Here is a 26,107-nt window from a genome sequence, read left to right on the forward strand (position 1 = left end):
TTCAGGAAGACTTTTGTGTAATTATATGCAAAGTTCGATGTAAATTGCCATTGCAGCGGCAATATTTTCTCATACAAAATGTTTATTGGATTTGATCCAAAAATTAATTGCTTTGGGGTGGAGGGAAGCCAATGAGTTTCTCCAAAAATTCCTGTGAATCCTCCTCCTCGTTCTCCTCCAGCATCCTCTTGGCATGCCTCAGCATCAGTCTCGCCAGCCGGCCGACCGACCATCGTCGATCCAACAGAATTCTGCACACCGTGTCCAACTGAAAAGAGCGTGCATGCAGCATATGCTCAATGAATTTTCAAATAAACCGCCCACTCCCAAGCCAACGTACCTTTGCGAGTCTCTCATTAGATGCGGTGTGATAAATTAGCACGGGAAGCCCAGCAACACTAGCGGCCAACCACTGGATGACAAATTTGAGTTGCACATCACCCTGATGCCGACGACCGCAGCCCCAATTACCCGTTGCTATTGGACGTAAATTCGAATTAACCTTCCGACGCTGCAGAATTTGGGCAATCTGCGCGAAAGAAAAGTCTTTTAGAGTTTCCGTAGAGGGAATAATATGCGGAGAAAATGTGAAATTCTGAAACAGTGATGATGTCTTCTGCGCTTTATTTTTTGTAACCCTTTAACGACTGATGGGTTGAGCCGTAATTAAAATAATTAGAAGAATACTATTTCTTGAAAGAAATTATCGGTTTTATTGTAGTTTAAGCCTGTCAGTTAAAGGGTTAAAAGAATTGATATAATTTTTTCTATAATACTGAAGACAAGAAATTTTTTTAACTATTTAGTTTTAAGGAATTTTGTGAAATGCCAAAACTTTTAATTTTTTAATGATATTTTATATATGGGAAGTAACTTTTTTAAAACTTAATCCCTCTTTGGCTTCTAAAACTTTTATTGTTGCCAAAAATTTGTATTTTTAGGTTAACGATGTTTAAATAAATATAAAGCTAAACAGGATCAATAATTAGGTTTCATTTGACAATTTCGTGAGATTGTTCAAAAGCTCAGAACTCTCTAAAGAATTTATTTAAAAAAGAAATTAATTTGAAAATTTTGAGTTAAAAACTGTTATAAAAGAAAAAGAAAAAAATTAAAATAATCAAAGCGACGTAATAAAATTAATATACAATGAATTAAACTGACACTTTTTTTTATTTAAAGTTCTTTACCCATTAAGTACGAGAAAACTTAACTTTTCTATTAAAAAAATTTAAAAATTAAAAAAAACCCTTTCAGGTCCATTGGGTCATATGCTGACTCAAAGATTCAATTTTGAAAATATTTCATTTTGTATAGTTTTTTAAATAATAAGTCCAAAATAGTACAAGACTATGTCTTTACAATCCCAAAAAAGGACATCCTCAAGGACTCACAGGATCAGGAAAGACGAAAAACCGAAAATTTTTGAGTTAATATTTTTCTAAAAATTTCTTATTTGAGCTCAAATGGATCTTGAAAAAAAGATTGGAAAGAGTTAAATTAAGAAATTTTTATAAAAAAAATAATTTTTGTAGATTTATTCATTTTCTTACTTTGATCCTGTGGTCCTGAAAATTGTCAAAATAATATCGAAATTTACATACATTGTTACAGGTCATTTAGGAAAATTTAAACAATCCCTAAAAATACGCCGAAAATAAATTTTTAATGAAAATTTCTTATTGGTCGTCAAAGGGTTAAATCAGCCCCTGGAAAACTGCTGGATTTTAGTCATTATTCCGCTCATTCAAATAATTCTTTTAATCACGATTTGAGCATCATCACTGTTTAAAACACTGACTGAGAGACATGAGGATGGAAATGAAGGAAATTTAGAGTATCGATTGGAAAATCTCTGAAGGTATATCCTGAAAAAAAAATCTCGGATCCTGTGAGAAAATCTTCAGGAAGGATTTAAACGAAGGCACAAAAGACAAACACAAAAAATTAATAAGAACAAAACACACACAAGAAGCCACAAAAAGGAGGCAAAAAAAACGGATTAAAAAATTACCTCAACGGGTGGTTTAACAACGATGTCACCACAATTAATCGTTTGCAAAGTGTGAACCAGAGAAATGGACCATTTTCTGTGCTTTTTGCTCTGGCCGCGACACAACAGCCCAATTCCCAGCAGGGATTTTTTCACCTGCGGATGGCACAGAAAATTGAGAGAATTGCGGGATGGCGATGCCCGCAGGTGTAACCGCGTCGTCCCGCTGCCCCCAACGAGTGGCAACGGGACGAGATGTTGTAAGGAAGTGTGAATGGAAGTTTTTGGGGGGAAATAGAAAAGAAGCGCGGTCTGGTTTAGCCAAATAAAATCGCAAATATATACAGGGCGCTTCTAAATTTTCTTTTTCTGGGAAGCCAGAGAAATGGAAAGCCAAAAGAGCAAAAGAAAAAAAAGAAACAATGGGCGAGGAATGAAAGAAAATGTTCGGGACTCACCAGTTGAGCTGCAAGACGATGCTTATGCTTGGCCAGCTCCATGGAGAGAGATCGTGAATTGAGGATGGGTTTTTCCTGCTTCTGCTGGTAGCTCTGGATGGAAGTTTCCTCCGCGGGATTGCCCACACTGTTTATGCATCCCTCAGTCAGGGGGACACCTACAAAACTCTCAGAGAGGGTTCTCTTGAGCAGGGAACCGGCAAAACGCAGAACAGCCACATCTCGGGGATCCAATTCACGCTCCTTGTGACCAATGGGATCTTCCATCCATCTGAAAGGAAACAGATGAAAAAGGAGGAATTAGAGGATGCGTCCATGTCCAGGATGTACCATTTGTGTACGCACAGTCCATACTTGGAAAATTGCTCGTAAACTTCCTCCTGTTCTGACCCAAGTTCCGTGCTGAAGCTGTATTTGGAGGAATTTTTACGTTCACGTGATTTCGTTGGACCATTTTGATTCTTCTTCTGACCATCTGTTCCAATCATCTTCTCCCCGTACTTGAGGCAATCATCGTAGAATGTGTCATCCAGGGAGTCAGCCTGGAGGACAAAACCATCAGATCCCGCACGACGCACCCGGATGGCATTATCACAATTCTTCGAATCAGCCACACTAATCCCGCAGGCATAGCTGTCGTCGGTGCTCTCGGTGTAGCTCTCGGATTGCTGAAGAGCCTCCCGGAGGCGTTGAGCAAAGGAGAATCTTTTCTCGGGTGTATCGAGCTCATGGGAGTACTTCCGTGCAAATTCCTCATCATCCTCATCCTCACTATCCTCCACACTATCCCGGGCACTGTGGAATTCATCATCGGATGATTCACAGCTTGAGTACAAGCTACTTCCGGTGCACTGTGACAGAGATCTTCGTGTCACCGGGAGGCATTCCCCCGAGGAGCCCAGTACAATGAAACGCCCCCGTCGTCCGGATGCCGTTGGCCCAACAACAAGCCCCGATGGAGATGGCGAGAGGAAGTGCAAATCCTGCTGACGCACGGAAGACTCACTGGATTTCGTGGAGCTTGCCTGTTTTATCACAATTGTAGCCATAGTGGGAGCATCTCCCGGACTATTTGTTCCTGATTCCCCAATTGGGGATAAACGCCGGGCATCTCGACGTTCACGCGACGGCTCGAAGACAGCACACGTAAGATGCTGCCGAAATGCCAAAAGGCACTTATTTAGCTCCCGCAGGATATTGTCTTCCTCAAATTGGGACTCCTCAATGGTGCGATCGTACACTTCGGCATCCATGAGATTCAACGAAACTGCCCTTGGGGTTTCCAAGAGCTCAACAATTCCCCTCCCACGAGCATCCATTATCCTTGCTACTTGACGTCCACCTTCAACATACAACGTCTCATTGTCCTCCAGAGCTTCCACATAGAGTAGTGTTACCAATGCTTCCGGAACTGTGCACAGCTGAATGTTTTCCTGGAGAAGAAAAAAAGAAAGTTTGAGATTTTAAGCTTCAGAGATGGGAAATTTTCCCAAACCTGAGAATTCCCACCCCTGAGAACATTCCCACCAATTCTGGACGTTGCAAAAACAGTTTGAATAACATCCGGTGGAGATCTCTCAATTCTAGCTTCGTGCTTAATCTCAATCCCCGACAGTGGTACCCCGCATTCCATCCAATCCTCAATGGTCAACCACTGACGCCCCGTCATGACACGCCGGGCCACTTTGAGGCTCCCCCGGATGTTCTCGTCGCTCTTCTCAATCCAGTCAAAGTAGTACATTAGAGCCTGAAATTTCGCCCTTTGACTATTACTCGTGGTCAGATCCACGAAGAAGTGGGTGAAGTTGAAGTCTTGGAGTGTTGGATGGGTCTTTTCGGTGCGTTTGGGAAATGTGGAGAAGAACGCATTGGCCAGGAGGGCAGCCACAAAGGGATACTGCAGCTCTGCCCCTTCCGTGTGCTGCTGCAGGCTGAAGCTCATCCCCCTCGCTGGTCGGTGACTCCGCAACTCCTGAGCACGTCGAGCAATATTGGGGATTGTGTGCAGGAGGAGGTGTTCCCTCTCACTGGGTGCGATGAGGCTGTTCATGTAGGTTCGGAGTCCAAAGAAAATCGTACAGTCGCGCTTATCCTCATCGGGATCGAGGGAAACGCTACAGGGAGAGAGAAGAGGAAAATCCCATTGAGCGCCACATTCAGAGCTCTCAAATATGTCCATCAAATTAAATTACTTGCATGTGTCGTGAATTTTCTGCATGTGCTCAACGAGGTGGTCAACCGTGGAGCACTTTTGAATGTCGGCCAGCTTTCGGTGCACCATGGACCACCAGGGCATCTCACAGGGGAGCATAACGAGCGCCATGTCTCTGAAAATTGAATTTGTTACCAAATGAACTACACTAATCGCCCCATTTACCACCCCCTCCCAACCCCCCTCTGAAAATCAACGATGGGTCATTCGATGAGCTGATAAAAGAGGTCGAAGGGACAAAGTCACTGCGGGAAATTCCGTTTTCACCAACCTTGCAACAACATTTTGCGCGCAAGAGTCCTCCACCACCTGCTACCCCCAAAAAGTTAATTAATCATCCCACACACCCCTTTTGTCTCCCATCACATCCCACTCAAAGGATATTCGTGAAAGAATGTTCTATTCCTGGGACAAATTAATAAAAAATTTAATCATGATTTATGGCTAATTATCTTTCAGTTGGGATTTATTACATAATTAACGCCTCATATGGACCAAAATTATGATGAAGCATGAGATAGAGAACTCTCAAGGGTTTCCCACACACATTTGGGGGGTGAATGGGGAGGAAATGGCTTTTATTGTTTTATAGGCGATGCTAAAATTAATAAATTGCTGTTCAGTTTAACCTAGCACTAGAGGCTCCACCACATTGTGACGCAGAGCAGATAAAATGTGACCAATAAGAATGCTTTGCCTGAGTTTTTTAGCCTATCAGAGAGGTCTTTCTTACAACATTGCATTATATTCTCTTTTATTGTTTGCTTAGCTTCATTAATTCAAGTTCTCTAAGAAACTTTAATCTTGAGGGGTATAATATAATAAAAATCTTTTCTTCTCTTAATTCGTTAGTTATTAAATTGTTGGTATTCCGGGAAAAATCTTAAAGAATTTTTACCTTTTGTTTCCACCTTTGATCGTATTTTTGAAGAAAAATTACTTTTCCATGCCTTTTCAGAGATCTTTCTGACCATTTTTCTGACCAACAAAGTCTTTGTTTTTCTTTTCTGGAACGACAATAGAACGATTTAAAAAAAACACCCATCGGTCTAAATCTTACAGCAACTTTTCAGTTGTTAGAAAAGAAAATAAAAGATTTTATCAGAATCTACCCCCTTGAATTTCTTATAAATCTTTTATTAGATTTTATAGCTCAGTACCTACCATAAAACTATTTCCATTCATGCAATGGAGGGGATGTTTAATTTATTTTAAATAGTTAAATAATTAATTAGTTCAATTGTTTAATTATTAATTATATCAATCAATGCGTTTATGCAAATTGAGAGGCACCAGAGAAGAATTATAGTTTGCAATTTGTGATGAAATTTTCTCTTTTTTTTATTTTAAAGAGATCATAAAATATTTTAAAAAATGTTCAGGGAAAGTGGGGCAAAAAAAGAAGCTCAAAATATCACATTTCTCAGTGAAAGTCAATCATAACGCGTCCAGTTATAAGAGTTGGTATACCACAACGCGGATGGGTCAGTCTATGCGTTGTAATTTAATTTGTGAGTTGTATTAGTATGCAAAACTGTTTTTTTTGTGAAAATCAGTAATTTGATGCATAAAAATGGTCATATCTCTGGTTCTATAAGACCTACAGAAATTTCTTGACTAGTTTTGGAAAGGTATTAAAACAGGCTATAAATTGACATAAATTTTAATAATTTTCAAGGTCACCTCCAGAACACAAAATGGCGGATTTTTGTTTCACCAAAACAGTTTTTGGCATTTTTTATCCTGAAGGAATAGTTCTAGAGGTTTCTGATGTTCTAGAAAGTTGTAGATAATTGTAAAACCTTTAATTTGATACCAAGTTGAGCAAAATCGGACAAGCAGTTCAGGAGATATAGCTCTTAGAACTTTTCAAATACAAGAATTTTTCAAACTGCGATATCTTCTAAACGGCGACATAGAATTTCTTTATTTTCGGACTGGTACAAGATTATTAGTCAGGCTACAACATATCAAAATTTAAAAGATTTGCCTAATGGGGATTCGGAGATATTGCCCCTTAAAGTTAGGCAATTTTTGTTTTTGATTTTAGCGCCTCTTGCGGATGTTTTTGGAACTTGGAATGTTCTACGCAGTTGTAGGGCTTCTTGAAACCTTTCATTTGATACCAAGATGATCAAAATCGGTCAAGCCGTTCTCGAGTTATGTCGAAAAAACACTTTTTGCTTTAGGCCGCCATATTTGTTAAACCGCTTGACCGATTTTCAAGTATGAATAGTCGATGAAAACGTCTCACTGAGCTCTACAACATACTAAAATTTCAGACCTCTAGCTGTAAGGGAAGTGGTTGACAGTATTTCAAAATGGCGGACGGCGGCCATCTTGGATTTTGAAAATGCGAAAAAATGAAATTTTACACCCACATTTCTATAGAAAACTTCAAACCGGAAGTCTCTATCTGTTACCGTTCTCGAGCTATAAGGCAAAGTTTGGACCACCGGCCGGCCGGCAGGCCGGCCGGATCAAAAATTTTCCACCACCATTTTCGTAATGTGGGATGTCTAAAACGTGCTCATACCAAGTTTGAGCCCGATCTGAGGTGGTCGGTTTTTCCGACGATTACAATACTTGGTATGCCACGATTGTGGTATACCAACTAATTGGCGAAACAGTTGTTGGGCGGAAAAATCTTTTAAGGAAGACCCTTTAACTTTGGCCTATGTCTTTGGAAAATTGCAAAATTTCGGCTTCTCCAACTCCTGGAGATAATTTTTAAAAAAGGAAAAACTCCCGAGAGATTCTTGCCCCCCCCCCCTTCCAGAAGTGAGGAAAGCTCAATAGGACTTACTTCTCTGAGAAATAAAATGCATCCAGATTAATTCCCGCAAAATTTTCCCAGTTTTAGCTTTTTCTTATATTCGCTAAAGCCTTCAGGAATTTTCAGGGAGGTTTTCTGCTAGGTTTACTGTCTTGGAAAAAGTCACTGAAGTGGCTTCTTCTGCCCTGCTCTCCCCTAAAGCTACAGTGAGGTTATACTCAGCTTTCTAAAAAGCTTAGAAAAATAATTTTGTCTTATTTGAGGATAGAAATCTTTTTAAATTTTTATTTTTATAATTTTTCCTGAAGACTCAGACAAAATTAGCCAGAATAATATTTAAAAATGTAATTTGAATTAATTTAATTAAGATTATCGAGCTTGTTCCATTCTACCTAAGACTTCCCTAAATATATTAATCACATCTTAATACATTTCCTAAGTTTTTTTTTTCTTCAATTTTATTTTAAAAAAAAAGTTGTTTTACAAAAACGACAAAAACTTTTGCGCGGAAAAATTTTAGTAAGATAAAGTCTTGAGAAAAATAAACAATTTTCTTCGTTTTCTTACACTATCTGTGTTAATTGCTTAATTATGCCCTAATGTACACACATAGTTGATAAGAACGCCCATAAACAACCTGCAAAATGTGAAAAGTTCTCTCTCTGAAGTTCTTCATGAAAAAAGCCATTTTTCACTCAAAGAGTTTTTCCCACAAAATTCGAGAATTTTTGTGGAAAGTGCTAATTTTCTCGGCGCGGGGGAGCTTTCTTAATTCAATGTTAGTGAAAATGAAAAATGCGTGGTTCTCAGAAACACGAATACGAAATAATCTCTTTTTAGAAAATTTGAATTACTCCCAAATTACCCAATTTTCCTTCACACATTTCCACCAAGTATTCTTCACAAAAATATCGTTATATTAAAGTGAAAATCATCGGACAAATTGCCACAGAGCGTCACATTTTCCCCCCAAATCATCACTCAATATCTCAATGCAATTGATGCGAAGTTTTCTTTGCACGAGAGATGATTTCCCGCGTTTTCCCAGTGAATTATCTTCGTCGTCTTATCTAGAAGGGGAGGGGGGAGGTGTGGAGAGTGAGAGAGAGAAAAGGGTGCGCTTCATTTATCAAATTGCCGCAGGTTTGGGGTGATTAGACGGCGGGGAAAATGTGATGGGTGAGGAGGATTTTCTTTGATGAATAAAATGCGATTAATTCGATTGCTAAATCGACAATCTATTGTTGGTTGTGCTTTCTCCCATCGACTCAGCGAATTTTCACACAAAACTCTTTTTCTTTTTATTTTCTCACACACATTTTCTTCTGCAGCCAAAACAACTCACATTCCGGCAAATCTCTCTCTGGGGGCTATTTTTGTCCGGCCAAGAGCACACACGGCTACGCCACTATATCACTCTCGCACCACACTAGCGTGACTCTTTTTTCCTCCTTCTGCTGAGATTTTCTTTTTTTTCTTCTGAGGAAAACTGTCCCTCAGTGGAAGAATCTCTGTGCTGTTGCTGATGGCTTATGGAGACTAAATGGCGAGGAGTGTGGAAGATTGTGTGGCATCCTTGGTGATTCCTTCCCTCACACTGCTTCTGCCCCACAGCCGAGATTCTCCTAAACACGTCGATATGGCTTTTATCAGGAAATCTTATTGCCCTTTTTTGTCCCACCCAGCACTGCAAAATATTCGTTTTTTTTTCACAGCTTCAATCTACACATAAAATGCGATAAGAGCACTTTTACGCATTTCCACACACACACACGCGGGGGGGATTCTGTGGGGGGCAACGGGTGGCGCCTCTAAAATTAAAATTGTCCGCTGTGAAAATGAAAAAAGCCCGAGAAATGCTTTTCTGGTGATGTGAGAAGAAGTAAAAAAAAATCCATTTAGCGGGGCCCCGGCACGGTGTGTCTGTTGCAAATCCCGAATGCCACTGACTTGTGAGAGAGAATTTCCACGGCACGTCGGGGGCCCCACGAAGAAGGTCGAGAAAATATGGCTCACAGCTTTTCGCGGAGTCGACGCAGACGACACCCCGACGTCCCGACGATCCCATGTAAATTTTTTGCGCGAAAATATAGTAGCACGGCTGTGAAAACAACATTAACTGTTGCATATTAACTGCCCCTTTTTCTTCTTTTTTATTCTCAACTCTCCTCCGTTGATTTTCCAGCGTGTCCAGCATTGCCAGCCAGGAGGATGAAGGAAAATTTCAATGTACCACCAAACAGGAAGAAAGTGAAATTTAGCAGTGAAAATAAATTCTCAAATAAGTGCTCAAAATGCTACAAGAAAATTTGTCCAGAACCAAATTGCAAGTACATCCAACCACCACGGCAGAGGAGCCTTAAACCCATCCAGGTGAGTCCTGACCAACCTTCTGCACAGCATGAAGTTTCCCATTTCATGCATCGCATGCCAGAGCACGTTTTCCGCACAAAAGTCGGCCACAAGGAAAGGTTCAATCGATAAAATTTGAATGTGATGTAAGAAGAAGAGAAAAAAAAAAGAAGGTGAGGCCTTTTTGCCCAACGCAGAGACAAAGATATTTTTAGCAAGAAATTGCACACCAACCCTCCGTTCTATTTACTTTATTTTTTTTTGTCGAGAAGGGGTGTGTAAGAGGGAAATTATGCCGGCACGTTGAAGAAAAGCCGTGTAAAAAAATGCCACACCAACATACCTTGAAAGCTCCGAGCAAGGTGTCTCTCAAGGGGGTTATTTAATTCAGTGAATTTTCAGCTTCATTGCAATTCAGATCGTTGCGGAAGAGTTTCCATAAATGGTTAGAAATTTGTAGAATTTCATTTATCCCGCATTATGTGAAAAACGTGGAAAAAGAGAGAAGATAAATTTCTATATAGGTACGTTGGAGCTTTAGAGCTTTTTTTAACGCTTTTTAAATCCGGTTAAGCTTGAATAATTTTTTTAGCGAAATTTACTTTAAAAAATTGAATAAAAATGTTAATTTGCGAATAAAAATCCTCAATTATTTTGTAAAATAACAAAAAAAAAACTCTTCGTTTTGACAGGAAAAAAATTAGCAATGTGGAATAAGAAAGCTCTTTACATATTTATAGAAGATACGTATAGCCAAAAATCTATTTTACGGAGAACTTTTTTTTAGGAATCATTTTTTTTTTATTTTAAGGATGCTAAAAATGAATTAAAAGATTTTTTTAATAATTAAAATTACAAAAATTTTTACTTGTGGAATTGATTTTCCTTTTATAGATAGCGATTGACGTTTTTTTCTCTCCATTTTGACATTTATTTTCTAACCATTGACGTTCAAAATTTCTTTTGATTTTACTGCTCTAACATTCTAACTGTTAAAGTTTTTTTTTTTTAACTAATTTGACGTTTTCCGTTTAACACATCCAGGACGGCTTGACGCACATCGGCGTCCACTGACAGTTCTCAATTCTGTACGCTGTAACAATTTGCCACTCTTTTTGCGTTTGACATTTACCCGGTAGGAAAACTTATCCTACATTTTTTCAGCAAATTTTTATTGCTGACTCGTAAGGTGTTCATATATGATTAAAAAATTTTTATTTATTAAATTTCTGAAATGATTTGAGATTGATAGTGGCAAGAAAATGAAATATCTAGAATATTCTATTCTATTAATCTTAATATTGACAATAGAACGAATAAAACATTCTTAGATATTATTATCCTATAAAGAAAAAATATGAAAAATATTATGTCAGGGGAAATAAAATTTTCAAAACGTAAAAAAAAAACAAGAAATAAGTAGAAGGATATTTAGAATATTCTATTTTTTTTTAATTGCTCTGTCACAGAGAAGATTTTAGCTAAATACATGTATTATGAAGTTTTCAGAATTTTTAGAACAAAAAAATCAACCTGCTCGTTCACGTTATCATTACCATTTATTTTTAATATAAAATAATGTAAATGCTAGAAAATTCTCAAAATGGTTCAGAACGGATGGCGAAGCATTTTTTTTTTGACATATCTGGCATATTTTCTCGTTTCAACATAACCTAATTTTTATTCTGGTGCCCGAAAAAAGTGAGAATTATGGAATAAATTAGCAAAGAAAAGCTTCCAGAAGTTTCCCTTTAAGTTATAAAATAATGTTCTAGCTGAAAATTCACATGGAAATTTAATTTTAAGTGTTTTGTAGCGGAAAATTTCATCTTTTTTTGCGATAAAAAAGTGCAAGAAAATGTTTAATAGCAAAAATGAAACCCGTCTGAGAGATTTTCATTGAAATTATCCCATAAATCTGACTTTTTTTCTCACGTAAATATAAAAGTGTGGTTATGTTGGAATGAGAAAAAAATGCCAAATATGTCCAAAAGATTCTCTTCACCAATATCATACCATTTAAACTATTCCTCTGACTGTTCTGTGAGAGAATTTGATGTTCAACATACAACAGTTAGTGAAATCTTAAAGAAAGATTTTTGAAATATAAATTGTATTTTAATTTGAATATTATTTTTTTTTATTGTTTTGTTTTCGATTATTTTATATTAAAAGAATATTTGTGTTTCACTTAAGTGAGTATTCTCTCAAATAAATATTTTCTGATAACGTGCGAAGAACATAAGCACAATATGGTCCCACCGGGTAACATTTCTGGACGCCAGTGACTAATTGTTACATGTCGCGTAAAAAACCTTTGGAAAGTATTTTACCCGTCGTCAGTGTGTTAATGATTTTAGCATTCTAAAGATTCTTTATTCCTGTTTGATGTATCATTTCTAAAATATAACATTTTCTTTCTAAATTTCAATGTTTATTTTTTTTTAAATAAGAAAATCTTTCTTAAAACATTTTATGTAATTTTTATTCTGGAAATATTTGTTTTTGTAATATGATTAGGGATCAAAAACAAAAATTTTGGGTTTAGCAGTTCAGATATTTTTGAGAAGACGTCAAAAGAAATCTTTGAAAAAAAAACTAAAATAAATTTAATATAAAAATACTTAAACGCCCTAAACATAATAAAATAAACATTAAACGTTAAAATAAAATAAATAAAATATTTTAAACTGCTAATGCGAATGCAATTACGGTTGTATGGCTTAAGAATTCCAATCTTTATATAATTTTTTAAATCTTTTGTATTTAAATTAATAAGTTTTTTTTTTAAATATCCCTCCAAATAGATTTCTGGCTATTCCTCTGATCATTTGTTTAAGGAAAAAATGAATATTTAGCATATTTAAACGACACCGGGAGTTATTAAAACAAACAATTATTAAAAAAAAAAAATGCTGTGAAAGCTCAAAATTTTCAGAAAAAGGTTAAAAGTGAATAAAATTTTTTATAGAATTTAATTTCCTATATTCAAAAAATACTTTTCTCTAGAAATTCTTAAATTTAAATGCATAAAAAGGATAAAAAGTAACTAAATTAGCTCCAATCTACTCTAAGCTTGACGATTTATTAGGCCCCAAATGCGGAGCACAAAAAGTGCATGAGAATTGATTTTTATATACTTTTCATTCAGATTTTATTGAAGGGATAAAAAAGCTTTTACGTGTAATCCTTAATTCCTTCCTTACCTTGCATGCAATTTTAAGGAGTTTTAAAATCACGAGAAAAAAATATAAGAATAACTTTCATAAATCAAGACTATTTTATTAAAATAAGTAAATCAATCTTTTTTTTTTTAAAGAATTTAAAGCCTTTGCGTGACTTTATTGAAGAAAATCCTCTAAAATGATTCATTTATTTAACGTCTTGACCCCTTTCATCCGTGTTGAGACGTTTGTGAGATTTATTCCGAATATTTCTAGGAAAGCCACTTGTCGGAAGCACCCTTCTGCGGGGACACGATTTACCAGAAATCCTACTATGGCGTGAGTCGTGCAGACCTTCAGGGTTGTCGTTTGACTTTTACGAAGCCACGCGGGCAGATTGGGCGTGCTGAGGGGAAATTCTGCGGCGATAGTGTCTTCACGATGTCCTACCAGCCGCATAGACTGCCCTGCCGACGCAGAGCTTTTGTCCCAAAGCAACGCTCAATGACGAGCAATGCTCCCTTCTGTGGCCTCACCACCCACATGCATGACTTTGTGCCTAAGAGGGTGGTTTGCCGCGCCCAAAAGGTTGTCCATGGGGGCACACTGAGGCCGCCTCAGGGGAAATTCGCCGGAGACACGATCAATCGGTTGTCATACTCTGAACCACAAGGGGCTGAGAGGGTGACATCCCTCAAGCCGAAAATCGATTATTGTCCCCCCACTGATCCCATGGATTCCCGCACAGTACACAGATTGAGCTATCAACCCACGCAATTGCCACAGAAGGAATTCTATCTGTGGATGCGAAAGGACAAACATACCCCATCCACTGGCCCCATGGAGAAGGATACAATTTACCGAAAGAGTTACTTTGCAAATACCAACTTTAGGCCACCGAAGCCAATTAAACCGCCCCCGGGTGAGGGAATTTTCCACACGGGTGGGAAGTTTAATCCGAATTCCGTGTACAAGATGAGCTACTGCCCACAGAGAATTTTCCGCGTTCCACCCATTTTGCCCAAGAAGAGTGAAATGATGGATGGGCTGCTGGGGAAGCGATTTGACGGGAATACAGTGCAAAAGTTGAGCTATTCAGATCCCCTTGTGGATGCCCGACGGCAACCTTTGAAACCCATTCAACGACGAATGCTCAGCAATGATCCCATGGAGGACACAACAACGCACATGCGGGACTTCCTGCCTCCGAGATTTGCTTCCCGAGAAGCGCCATTTAGACCCAAATCATCGGAACTTTCCGTGAAAAACATCCACGGTGCCCTAAGCGCAGACACCGTGCAGAGATTGTCGTACATGCCACCGGATATGGTGGATTTTGAGCGAGCAAAGTCGTGCAAACCCCCCATGAAGGAATTTAGGAGTAATGCCCCATTCGACGGGAGGACGATAAACAAATTAAGCTTCCAACCACCTCCTGGTGATTTCCAACGCGGCGTTGCTACATTGGGGAAGAAGGAAACCCTTAAGCCATGCCCAGGAAAGATGGCTGGTGATACAATTCAGAGCCTCAGCTACGCAGCCCCAGGACAATTAATTGACGACGATTCATGTAAGTACCGAAGAAATTCATTAAAATTTCCTTCAGCGCTAATTACAGGGGTGTAGCCAGGGATTTAGGTGTCTAAATAAGGCCTAAAAGTTTATAAAGTTCAAGTTTTTCTTTAGAGGGTGAAAGAAAATATATTTTATTAAGAATGAATTAGTTTAAAACCCATTAAAAGGATTTTCAATCGATCAAAAAATAATGAACGTTAGAAAGGAAATGTTAAATATTAGAAAATAAACGTCAAACGTTAGAAAGCTAGCTGCAAAGGTTAGAAAATAAGTCTCAAACGATAATTTATAACAGTTCAAAGCTAGAATAATATTAAACAGTAAAGAAACAAAACGTCAATTAGAAATTAATTTTTTAACGTTAGTAATGAAGTGTCAAACAATAAAAGAAAAATGTAATAAAACCTAACGTTAGAAAAAGCGTGAAACGAAAAACTTCAATTTGAAATAATTTCAATTAATAAATCAAATATTAGAAGAGAAATGTCAAAAACTAAGAAAATAAAATTTTGTACAATATTTGTAAACGTTAGGTAAGAAACGTCAAAATTTGGAAGTTACGTCAAACGATGACTGTCTAATGCTAAAAGATAAATGTTGTCTGGTAGAATGAAAATCAGAATTAGAAAAAAAGGTTAGAAGAGAAATGTCAAACAAATAAAGTTGTTGAATTTTTGAAATGTCAAATGTAAAAACAATTGAGAAAAAATATCAAACGATGAAAAAAACCTAAAAATGCTTGGAAAAGGCATCAGATGTTTGTTGAAACATTAAACATCAGAAAAGAATCATCAAAGGTAATTTAACATCAACTTTAACGTTAAACGTTGGAACAAAAATGTCATCCACCGTTAAAAGATAGTTTAAAGATTTAAAAGAAATTTCTGTCGCACAATATTATTATAAAACAAACATTAAAAGTAAAAGAATGACCAAACATCAGAAAAGATGTGTCAAATGTTGGAAATGAAAGATCAAACGTTAGAAAAGAAGTGTCAAAATCTGAAAATGAAATGTCAAACCTTAGAAAACACAAATTAAACTTAAGCAACATCAAACTTTAGATGAAAAAGTTAAAACGTTTGAAAAAAAAATCAAATACTTAGAATAAATGTCAAAAGTAAAAGTCAGGTGTTAATCGTAGACTATTAACATTGGAAGATCGAGGTTTCTAACCTCAAATTTTTCCAAGTTTTCTTTCTACAATATTGTAGTATTGAAACTTTCCTATACAGAGATGTAGAATTTATCTCGAAATGTTTAATAGATTTTAATTCTATGGCAATTGAAAATAATTGAATTTTGGCCACTTTGGCCAACAAAATTCTCCAAGGGTTAATTCAAATGCAATAGCCCTTAAAATTGTTTTAGTAAAGTCAATCTTCATTAAGCTCAACTCCTTAATCATGTTTTAATATTTTTTTAACGTCATTAACGTTGTTAAAAATAAGGAAAACATCTTGAATAGATTTCTGGCTACACCCCTGATTAATTAGTTGGTATACCACATGATTCAAACTGAAATAAATTAAAGTCAATCATAACGCGTCCAGTTATAAGAGTTGGTGTCCCACAACGTGTAGAAATTTGTTTATGCGTTGTAATGCGATTTGTGAGCATAATTAGTAGACAAATTTGATTTTTTTGTAAAATTCGACAATTTGATGGATAAAAATGGTCATATCTCTGGTTCTATAACACCTACAGAAATTTCTTGACTAGTTTTGGAAAAGTACTAAAACAGGCTATAAATTGACATGAATTTCAATAATTTTCAAGGTCACCTCCAGAACACAAAATGGCGGCTTATTGTTTTACCAAAACACTTTTTGCCATTTTTTGTCCCGAAGGAATGGTTTTAGACATTTCTGATGTCCTAGTAAGTTGTAGAGTTTTGCAAAACCTATTTAATTTGATACTAAGATGAGCAAAATCGGTCAAGCATTGTAGAAGATATGGCTATTAGAACTTTTCAAATTCAAGAATTTTTCAAATGGCTTTATCTTCTAAACGACGACATAGAATTTCTTCATTTTCGGACTGGTGAAAGATATTGAGTTAGGCTACAACATATCAAAATTTAAAGGAAATCGATGATGGGGATTCGGAGATATTGCCCCTTAAAGTTAGGCAATTTTTGTTTTTGTTTTTAGCACCTCTTGTGGATGTTTTTGAAACTTGAAATATTCCAAACAATTGTAGGGCTTCTCAATACCTTTCATTTGATACCAAGATAGTCAAAATCGGTCAAGCCGTTCTCGAGATATATCGAAAAAACACTTTTTGCTTTAGGCCGCCATATTTGCTAAACCGCTTGACCGATTTTCAAGTATGAATTATCGATAAAAATGTCTCACTGAGCTCTACAACATACTAAAATTTCAGACCTCTAGCTGTAAGGGAAGTGGTTGATGGTAGTTCAAAATGGCGGACGGCGGCCATCTTGGATTTTGAAAATGCGAAAAAATGAAATTTTACACCCACATTTCTATAGAAAACTTCAAACCGGAAGTCTCTATCTTCTACCATTCTAGAGATATAAGGCAAAGTTTGGCGCACCGGCAGGACGGCAGGACGGCCGGGTCAAAAATTTTCCACCACCATTTTCGTAATGTGGGATGTCTAAAACGTGCTCATACCAAGTTTGAGCCCGATCTGAGGTGGTCGGTTTTTCCGACGATTACAATACTTGGTGTTGGCCACGAAGTGGAACACCAACTAATAAATAAACTGTAGCCTATTGGAAGAATTCTGCATCTTCTGTAGACATCAAAAATCATCTCTCAACTAATAAATCAAATTACAACGCATAAACAAAGCCCTACATTGTGGTATACCAACCTTTACAATATTGCTTGAATTTTCTAATAACCCCCAATGTATTCTCCCCTCAAACAGGTTGCTGCTGTCAAGCTCACCGAGCCACAGGAGGTGATCCCTGTAATCCGAACATTTATCCAAAAGCGGGAATTTAGTGGATTTGCAAAATTTTTTAATTTATTCCTCACATCTCGGCACTCCTATACACATTCGGATCAATTTAACTTAAATACACGTTCAAATAAATATCTCCCTGCGTCTTTCTCCTTTGCACATTCCTTGGAACTTTGCTGCTATTGATAAATATTTACTATTTTTTTTTTTATGTAAGGTAGGTAATTTGATTAAATATTTGAATAATCTCCGTCCAGAATCTCCACAAACACAGCGGAGGCAAAGAACAGACCGCATGAAGAAAATTCACTTCTGACTATGCATTGATTATATTTTCATTCTCACCCTACGCAATTTATTTATTTATTTTTTTTATTATTATAAAAGTCTAGTTAAATGTACAAAATAAAGAGTTTTCTTTTGTTCTCAAGAATTTCTTTTTTCCAAATGGCTCACAAATAGAAACTTAACTGGTGGAGAAATATATAATATAGAACTTTGTTGCATCTCTAAATTGGTATTGTTTTCTTAATCATAATTTTTCTTTCTTTCTCTTTCTTTTAATGTTTATCTCAATAATGCTCACCCACCACTCCCAAGTCCCACGACGAAGAAGGGCGGGGGCGTGGGAGGTGATTCGCAGAAAATCCTCACGTTAAAATAAACCAACGCGCCTTTAGAGGGTTAACACCACGAAAAGAAGGGACTTTTGTTCTGGAAGCGTTGCTGAAATGAGAAGAACCGCGACGATCCTGGATTGGCTTTTGATCTGTTTTAAGGAAGAAAGTTTTCATTTTTTTTTAATTTTAAAGGAAACTCAATTAAAAACAAATGAAATTACCTTTCAACAATAACCGCTGGCATTTGGACTAACTGCAGGGGACTTTTCCCATCTTTGAGGGCTTGTGTTAAATTCAATATTTGACCACGCATCACAGACATTTGACGTTCAAAGAGCCCCTTATCAAATCCTTTATCTTGCTGCAAGAGATAAATTAGAAAAAAAACAAAGTTGTTTTAATAAAAGCATTTTGCTTTAAATTAAACGCCCAACATTTACAAAGAAAGGAATTTATTCGTTTTTGTGAGAAACACTTCCTTTGTGAAATTAATCTTGATATACTTGATATAAAACCAGAAAAAATTGATTTGTAAGCTTGGAAACTTTGAATAACTAAAAAATCCTCAATATAGCTTCGAATATTTAAAAGACCTTCGAAGTTTCGAATACCGATCGATAATAGGCCAGTAGAATTAAGTGAAAATGACCCCAAAGTTTAAATAAATTGCGATCAAGCCAAATTTTGCACTATTCGATTCAGAAAATTATAAGAAATCTTTTTTATATTTACCAGCATGCTCTAAAACGTGAGCTCGTTTCACAAAATGCGTTTAAATATTTCCTTACATTTTCTTATAGAAGCCATCAAAGCCATTGAGCGAACAAGTGACTTCGCGGAAATTCGTGTTCCGCCGAAGTATGATTTGACAGTTCCGAGTATTTGAAGTGAATATTTTCATTTTTGTGGTGAAATTTTTCGTGAAATATATGTGTGTTTTACTTATTATTTCTGCATTTTCTCTTGTAGGAAGTAAGGGATGGTCTGGTCACGTTATTTTGGAAACTCGGGGACTTTCAAGAACGATTTTCAAGCCAATTTTGAAAGCAAAAATTCGAAATTTGCTTGCACTCTTGTTAAATGGCCAAATATTGATAAGAATTCAGTATTTTCAATTTAGAAAATAAATTTTTGTGCTCAAAAAAATCATTTGAAATTCTCACATTTTGGCCATTTTGTTCCTGTAGAGTTTCCAAAATAACGTGACCATCCCTTACTTCTTTTAACCCTCGTTATAATCTGTTGAGTGGAAATTGTAAAAACTAAAGTATTTTATGTGGTTTGTGTGAGCAGTTTCTTGGAACACCGAAGTGACGTCACTTGTTCGTCCAATGGCTTTGATGGCTTCTATAAGAAAATGTATGGAAATATTTTAACGCATTTTGTGAAACGAGCTCACGTTTTAGAGCATGCCGGTAAATATAAAAAAAGATTTCTTATAATTTTCTGAATCGAATAGTGCAAAATTTGGCTTGATCGCAATTTATTTTAGGTTTTTTCGCTTCTCTACTGGACTATAATTCTAACCTAGAAACTTTAATTTTAATTTTTCTTACAAAGAAAATGTTTTTTCCAAGTTTTCTGTCGATGAACTTGAAGCAATATTGAAACCTAAACACAGATGTAAAATTTATCGCAAAATGTTAAATAGATTTAATTATCTGAAGATTTAAAAATCATCAAATTGGCCACTGGAGGACACGAATTCTAACCTCAAACTTTGAGTTTAATTTTCTTTTTCAAAGTAAACGTTTTTTCCACATTTTCCTTTGACGAACTTGTAGTATTTGAAGTCACCTACAGATAGATGTAGAACTTATCAAGATAAGTTGGATAGATTTTAATTACCAGTTTTGTCCTCCAGGTCCAGGTGTTAAAGCGAAGCAATTCTTTCTCAATACTTCGATTTTACCTCAACTAGATGAAGTTTACGACCTTTTATTAGTTAAAATCCGATTTCATTAAAATCGGTAAAGCCGTTTTCGAGTTTGGATCGATTTTCGATGAAAAATTATGATAGCCATTCTGACTAAACGGCTTGACCGACTTTTGAATACGAAATATCATTGAAAAAGTAATGATGACTCCCAAAACATAAGCTTAAAAGCCTTCTTCTTTGTTCACTGGGATTAATAAATAAATCTTGCAAAGATTTGTTCAAAAATGTGAAAAATTACGTCACTTTTGTAGTTCTTGTCTTCTTTCAATTTGTTTTTTTTTATAAAAACTGATTCGCAACGCTTCAAATAAGTTAAAAGTCTGACATTTTGATATGTTTTGGGAGTCATCATTACTTTTTCAATGATAGTTCGTATTCAAAAGTCGGTCAAGCCATTTAGCCAAAATGCTGCCACAATTTTTCATCGAAAATCGATCAAAACTCGAAAATGGCTTAAACGATTTTAATTATTTTTTATTTTTTTTTAAATTAATTTTAATTCTTTTTTCAAGTATATGTACCGTAAAATGGGGTGTATAGGATCACTGGGGTGAATAGAATCAGCAATCTGGGAAAATCTTTAATTGTAAATTTTGACCAAAATATGTTTTTAAATTTTGAAATCATACCACCGAAAGAATCATTAGACTATATAGAGTTAGTTAGTGAAGATTAGAATTTTTTTCAAAAAATTTTTTCTTGCATTTATTAAATTTTAAAAAATGCTGTATTTTACCCTAAATTGGTTGACCCATAAAACTTTACTTGTTCTGAAAAGTACGAAAGTTCTAAAAATATAATTCTACTGCCATTCAATGATCTTTTTATCCAAGAAAAGAGATTACTAAAGACATTTTATATAAAAAATTATTTTTCCTTTTTTTTGAGCTTTTTTGATTTCATGTCACGTAATTTAAAAATTTGGGGTGAATAGGATCACTAATTTGCATACTTCAAGGGGCTTCTAAAATGATTATTTGACGAATGTGCTAAAAAATTAGATAAGATATGAGATGTACAAGCAAGAAGAATGTTGAATCTGAAGATTTAGCCCTTAACCTTTAATCCTTTAACCCTTTTAGGACCGATTGAACGTTTTCGCAAATATCTCGATTTTGAAAATTTCTTTTTTTAGCTAGTTAATGCAGAACTATGTCTTAAAGATCATTACACATTTTGAGATCACAAAAGAACATCCCCAAGGACTCACAGGATCAAGAAGGACGAAAAACTGAAAATTCCAAAGTTGAGATTTTGGGCCAAAAATGTCTTATTTGAGTTCAAACTTCCAAAATTTATTTACACGCCATTCCAGAATCTTTGTGGTCCTTAAGGGGTTAAGGACTAATGGAACATTTTCGGATCATAGCTTATTTTTGAAAATGGCGTAAGTTTAACCCTAAAGACTATAAGAATTTCAGCGGTTGCAATAAAAAGAACATAAATTTTGGGGACATCTTATGGTCCTTAAGGGATAAACTCATGCCATTTTCGAAAAAAGCTATGATTAAAAATGTCGCCCTTCGATCCTTAACTGCCTAAGGATCGTAAGGACTCCAGAATGGCGTGAAAAAAAAATATTTTGGAGATTCTTTTGAGTTCTAGTATGACTTTTTTTTTTACTAAAAATCCCGATTTTGGAATTTTTGGTTTTTCGTCCTTTTTAATGCTCTTGGTCCTCAAGGATGTCCTTTTGTGATTTAAAAATGTTCAGTTGCCATTAAAACTTAGTTCTCCATTATTTCTGGGTGAATAAATAATTAACTTGTCAAAATTAGGCATTTTCAAAAACGAGCTATGGGACGATAACGTTTTATTGGTCCTTAAGCGATTAAGGATCACCAATTCGCTCAAAGCCTGGCTAAACTGGTTAAAAATTAAATTGACATTAACTAAAAATGATTTTTCTTACAATATTTAGTGATTTTCCACGTAAAAATCGCAAATAAAATAGGTGATCCCATTCACCCCAAGGTGGGGTGAATAGAATCAGGACTATTTTTTTTAAATTAACGAAAAGGAGCACCGTGCGGTGAAAAAGTGAAATAGTATCCTTAAAGTAGAAGGAAAGACCCATAATTTCGCTTTTATTTCATAGGTCTAGCTCAAATAGTTTTTTAGTTACAGCCTCTCAAAGTTGAAAACTGATTCTATTCACCCCATTTTACTGTATTAATATTAATACATGTACTCCGAATTCCGATTACTTCCTCGAATTCAGCATTTTTTCCATAAAAAGCGTGTAAACTCCTTTTTAATTTTTTAAAATGCATTTTTGGATATATTTTATTCGTAATTCTTTAAACAAAAATCAGTGAATTTTCCGTAAAATTCTTCACGAAAAAATAGTTTAGTTCTTGTATTTTCATTACGATAAAACTATAATATTATTCAATTTATGCTGCCAACTTTTGTTTTTCCGTGCAATCAAACAATGGTTTTTTTTTGCTTTTATCAACACCGCCACGCTACACAATTTTTGAATACATTCCACGCGTTCGCTCTTTTTACGTGAAACCAAATTGCTGGAATATATTCTTTGCACAGCGATAAGGAATGGTTAAAAGTATGAATTTCGCTCAGAGTTTAATAACTAGTTTATCGCTCAGAAAATGGGGAAATGGGAAGAAAAAAATTTTTAAAAACAAGGAAAATTCAACAACTCACCTTGAAAAGCTGGAATAGGTCATTGCAGAGTTCTTCGACAAAGTTGAAATCAGACAGTAGTGGCAAAACCAAGTCCTTGATTTCTTGACTAAATGGAATCTTTGCCTGTGGCAGCCAGGCCCAATGGTAGGGGTAGGCCCGCCACGAATCGGGATGCTTAAACGGAAAGGCTAACCCATTGTCAATGGCCGCTATCCGTATTTCAGGCAGCTGAACCATATTCCAGTCCGTGTGATCATTGAGATCCTGCTTACTGTGCCCAGCTGCACTTGCGCCATTCGTCGCTGTGCCATTGTTCACAATTGTCGGTTGATCGTACTTAATCAGCCAGTTGTCGTTCCCACGATCGGTATTCCGGATAATGTAGTCCAGCACAACGAGACGCTCAAATTGCAGCTGAAACGTCGTGTTTAGTTTCGATGGGAGGGGCTCCTGCTCGAAGCGTCGTAACCAGTGATCGGCATCCTTGTACCCATCGACAAAGAGCTGAAACGAACCCACTTTCGGCGGGAGACTCATCCGGTTAAAGCGTGCCGATGGATAGCGCTCCTTAATCGTCTTCTTGATGCGTGCTTTCTGCCGATCCAGGCGCATGTAGTTGAACGTCTCCGAAACGAGGCGGACCACCCGTGTCTTCGGCACAACGTTCAATTTTAACTTTTGGTCCACCAAACTAGCACCCGCCTCGGAGAGGTAGCCCTGGTTCGGGATTAAGCACGCACGTCCGAAGCAACACGGACAGCATAGCTTGTGCATCCATTTGGTCCATTTTGGGTTTAAGCGTCCATATGGCTCCTCATCCTTTGGCTTAAAGACACCAATTACTTTCTGTTTGATAAGAAAAAAAACGGGGAAAAATGTCCCTGAATTAGTCTTTTGATCTTGTTTGAAAAATGATTCCTGAATTATAGGTATTAGGAATTCTCATCATTTCTTTAACAGGTCATGACCTAGATTGAAACAAGGGGTGTTTATCTGAATGAAAATATTCGAAAGTTTGAAAATATTTCGATAATTCGCTAAATGAAATTAAAATATTCGGTAGATAAAACATTTTTAGAGATAAAGATACATATTAAGGACCAAAAGCCTAAAAAATACTTAATTCAAGCATAGAAAGTACTAGATTTAAGCCTAATTTATCAAGCGAAAAAGTACTAGAATAAAGCTTAAAAGAAAGTATTAATTTAAGCCTAAAAATACTATAATTAGGCTTAAAAAATATTCAAGACTAAAATTACACTAAATTCAAGTCTAAAAATTACTTAATTCTAGCCTAAAATATATGAAACTCAAGCTGAAATAGTACCTAATTCAAGGCTAACAAGTACTAGATCAAAGCTTAAAAAGTACCAAACTCAAGTCTAAAACGAGTTAAATTCAAACCGAAAAAAGTTAGTCAAGTTTCAGTTTTAAAAAGGCCCCTATTAATGAAAAAAAATTTAAAATTCAAGCCTAAAGGGCCTTATTCAGCGACCAATAAATCCTTGAAATCTTTGAATTTTATACTGAAATTTCAAGATTTAATGCGCATTTCAAGGGTTTCTTAGTCGCTGAATAAGTCCCAAAATTATACTTAATTCAGGCCTAAAAAAGTACTTAATTCAAGCATAAAATAATTATTCGAGTTTCAGCTTTAAAAAGACTTGATTGAGGACAAAAACCTTTTGAAAAATAATACTTAATTCAATCCTAAGTTTAAATCCTAAACAGTACTTAATTTAAGCGTAAAACGTTTAAAAAGTTTGAAGATCAATTCTAAAAATAGTTAAATTTATGCCTAAAAAGTACTAAATTCATGCCTAAAACGTGCTAAATTCAAGCATAAAATAAAATACTTGATTAGTGTGAAAAATCTTTAAAAAAAGTACTTAATTCAATCCCAAAATTATACTACACTTAAAGCCTAAAAAGGACTTAATTTAAGCGTAAAACGTTTTTTAATCCAGCCTAAAACGTGCTGAAATCAAGCTTTAAAGTTCAAGTTTAAAAAGTTTAGAGATCAAACTTTAAAAAAACTGCTAAATTCAAGTCTTAAAAGTTTGAAATTCAAAACGAAAAAAAAAGGTACTAAATTCAAAAATATATTAAATACAAGCTTAAATGAAGGAGAAAAAAGTACTGAATTCAAACCTAAAAAGTACTTAACTTAAGCCTGAAAAGTACCTAATTTTAAGCCTAAACGTACCTATTTAATTTAAGCCTGAAAATTACTAAATTCAAGCCGAAAAAAGGACTAAATATAAGCCTAAAAAATCTAAATTCAAACCTAAAATTACCTAAATCAAGTCTAGAATATACTGAGATGGTCATGTTATTTTGGAAACTCGAGGACTTTTAAGAGCGATTTTCAAGTCAATTTTGAAACCAAAATACTTGAAAATATTTGAACCTAAAAAAAACTCTTCACTCTTTAGCTAGGAATGTTTGAAAAAACTATCCGAATAATTCGCCAAAAAATTCCAAATATTCGTCAGACTCACACCCCTTGAAAGCATCCCATGAATTTCACGAGAAAATCAATATTTTGCGGAATTTCAACCAAAATTGTATGAATCCGACCAAAATTTTCACATTTATTCAATCTTCCGTGATAAGAAGAATTTTTGTGAAAATTTCCCAAAAATGAATCAACATTGATTTTGCTTCAACAGATAACTCACAGAGAATAATCCGGATGAATCAATTCTCTGTGCGGGATGAGATTGAGATGAAACCTACAAGACGTTTTCTTCTCTTCTCCAGGAGCAAAAACAAAAACACAAAAAAATTTGATAAAGAAAAAGGAATTTTTTACACTCACCCCTGATGGGTTCTTCACAAAATACGATCCACTGCTTCCTTGATAAATTCGTTCTGGATAAATTCCATGTTCAATTGCAATTTCAGCTTGATTTACCAACTCACTGAATTGCGGATCATCTGAAAGAGGAATAAATTTTCTCTTTCAGAATTTTTTTCTTCTTTTAAATCTGTGCTGTTTAAGAGGTGGAAAATGTAGTTGTTGTGATGATTTGTTAGCCACACAATCACATTGAGAGAAAATGTAATTCAAGTCAATCATAACGCATCCAGTTATAAGAGTTGGTATACCACAACGCGGATGGGTCAGTCTATGCGTTGTAATTTAATTTCTGAGTTGTATTAGTAGGCAAAACTGATTTTTTTTGTGAAAATCAGTAATTTGATGCATAAAAATGGTCATATCTCTGGTTCTATAAGACCTACAGAAATTTCTTGACTAGTTTTGGAAAGGTATTAAAACAGGCTATAAATTGACATAAATTTTAATAATTTTCAAGGTCACCTCCAGAACACAAAATGGCGGATTTTTGTTTCACCAAAACAGTTTTTGGCATTTTTTATCCTGAAGGAATAGTTCTAGAGGTTTCTGATGTTCTAGAAAGTTGTAGAGTT

At 35.6% G+C, this 26,107-nt stretch overlaps 4 protein-coding genes across 6 annotated transcripts in view; 1 reads left to right on the forward strand and 3 right to left on the reverse strand.

Annotated features, from left to right (window-relative positions):
* On the reverse strand, positions 1-9,457 carry LOC129785978 (uncharacterized). 3 transcript variants are annotated; one of them, XM_055820704.1, is made up of 8 exons: positions 8,785-9,457; positions 4,644-4,778; positions 3,947-4,565; positions 2,806-3,884; positions 2,452-2,722; positions 2,015-2,149; positions 341-529; positions 1-268 (listed from the first exon to the last, which is right to left on the reverse strand). In XM_055820704.1, exons 2-8 carry the CDS (start codon positions 4,772-4,774, stop codon positions 104-106), a joined length of 2,589 nt encoding a protein of 862 aa, XP_055676679.1. In that variant the 5' UTR covers positions 4,775-4,778; positions 8,785-9,457; the 3' UTR covers positions 1-103. The 3 variants fall into 3 exon arrangements, with proteins under 3 accessions (XP_055676679.1, XP_055676677.1, XP_055676678.1); XM_055820702.1 differs by having other exon boundaries at positions 2,797-3,884; XM_055820703.1 differs by lacking the exon at positions 2,015-2,149 and having other exon boundaries at positions 2,797-3,884; positions 8,757-9,457.
* LOC129786050 (putative fatty acyl-CoA reductase CG5065) overlaps positions 1-26,107 on the reverse strand; it is an 824,046-nt gene that overhangs the window by 49,279 nt on the left and 748,660 nt on the right. The gene's annotated exons all lie outside the window — the stretch shown is intronic.
* On the forward strand, positions 9,457-17,600 carry LOC129786060 (stabilizer of axonemal microtubules 2). Its single transcript, XM_055820857.1, has 3 exons — positions 9,457-9,812; positions 13,232-14,525; positions 17,429-17,600. The coding sequence occupies exons 1-3, from the start codon at positions 9,651-9,653 to the stop codon at positions 17,503-17,505; spliced, it is 1,533 nt and encodes a 510-aa protein (XP_055676832.1). The 5' UTR covers positions 9,457-9,650; the 3' UTR covers positions 17,506-17,600.
* The window catches only part of LOC129786063 (phosphatidylinositol 4-kinase type 2-alpha), a 14,770-nt gene continuing 6,163 nt past the window's right edge, over positions 17,501-26,107 (reverse strand). The window contains exons 2-5 of the mRNA XM_055820863.1: positions 25,494-25,612; positions 22,691-23,518; positions 18,306-18,445; positions 17,501-18,233 (exon numbers count right to left, since the gene is read on the reverse strand). Coding sequence (XP_055676838.1) covers positions 18,149-18,233; positions 18,306-18,445; positions 22,691-23,518; positions 25,494-25,612 — 1,172 coding nt within the window. The 3' untranslated portion in view covers positions 17,501-18,148. The remainder of the gene's footprint in view (positions 18,234-18,305; positions 18,446-22,690; positions 23,519-25,493; positions 25,613-26,107) is intronic.

The sequence above is a fragment of the Lutzomyia longipalpis genome, chromosome 1, assembly GCF_024334085.1.
Source record: "Lutzomyia longipalpis isolate SR_M1_2022 chromosome 1, ASM2433408v1".
NCBI classification, from domain to species: Eukaryota; Metazoa; Arthropoda; class Insecta; order Diptera; family Psychodidae; genus Lutzomyia; species Lutzomyia longipalpis.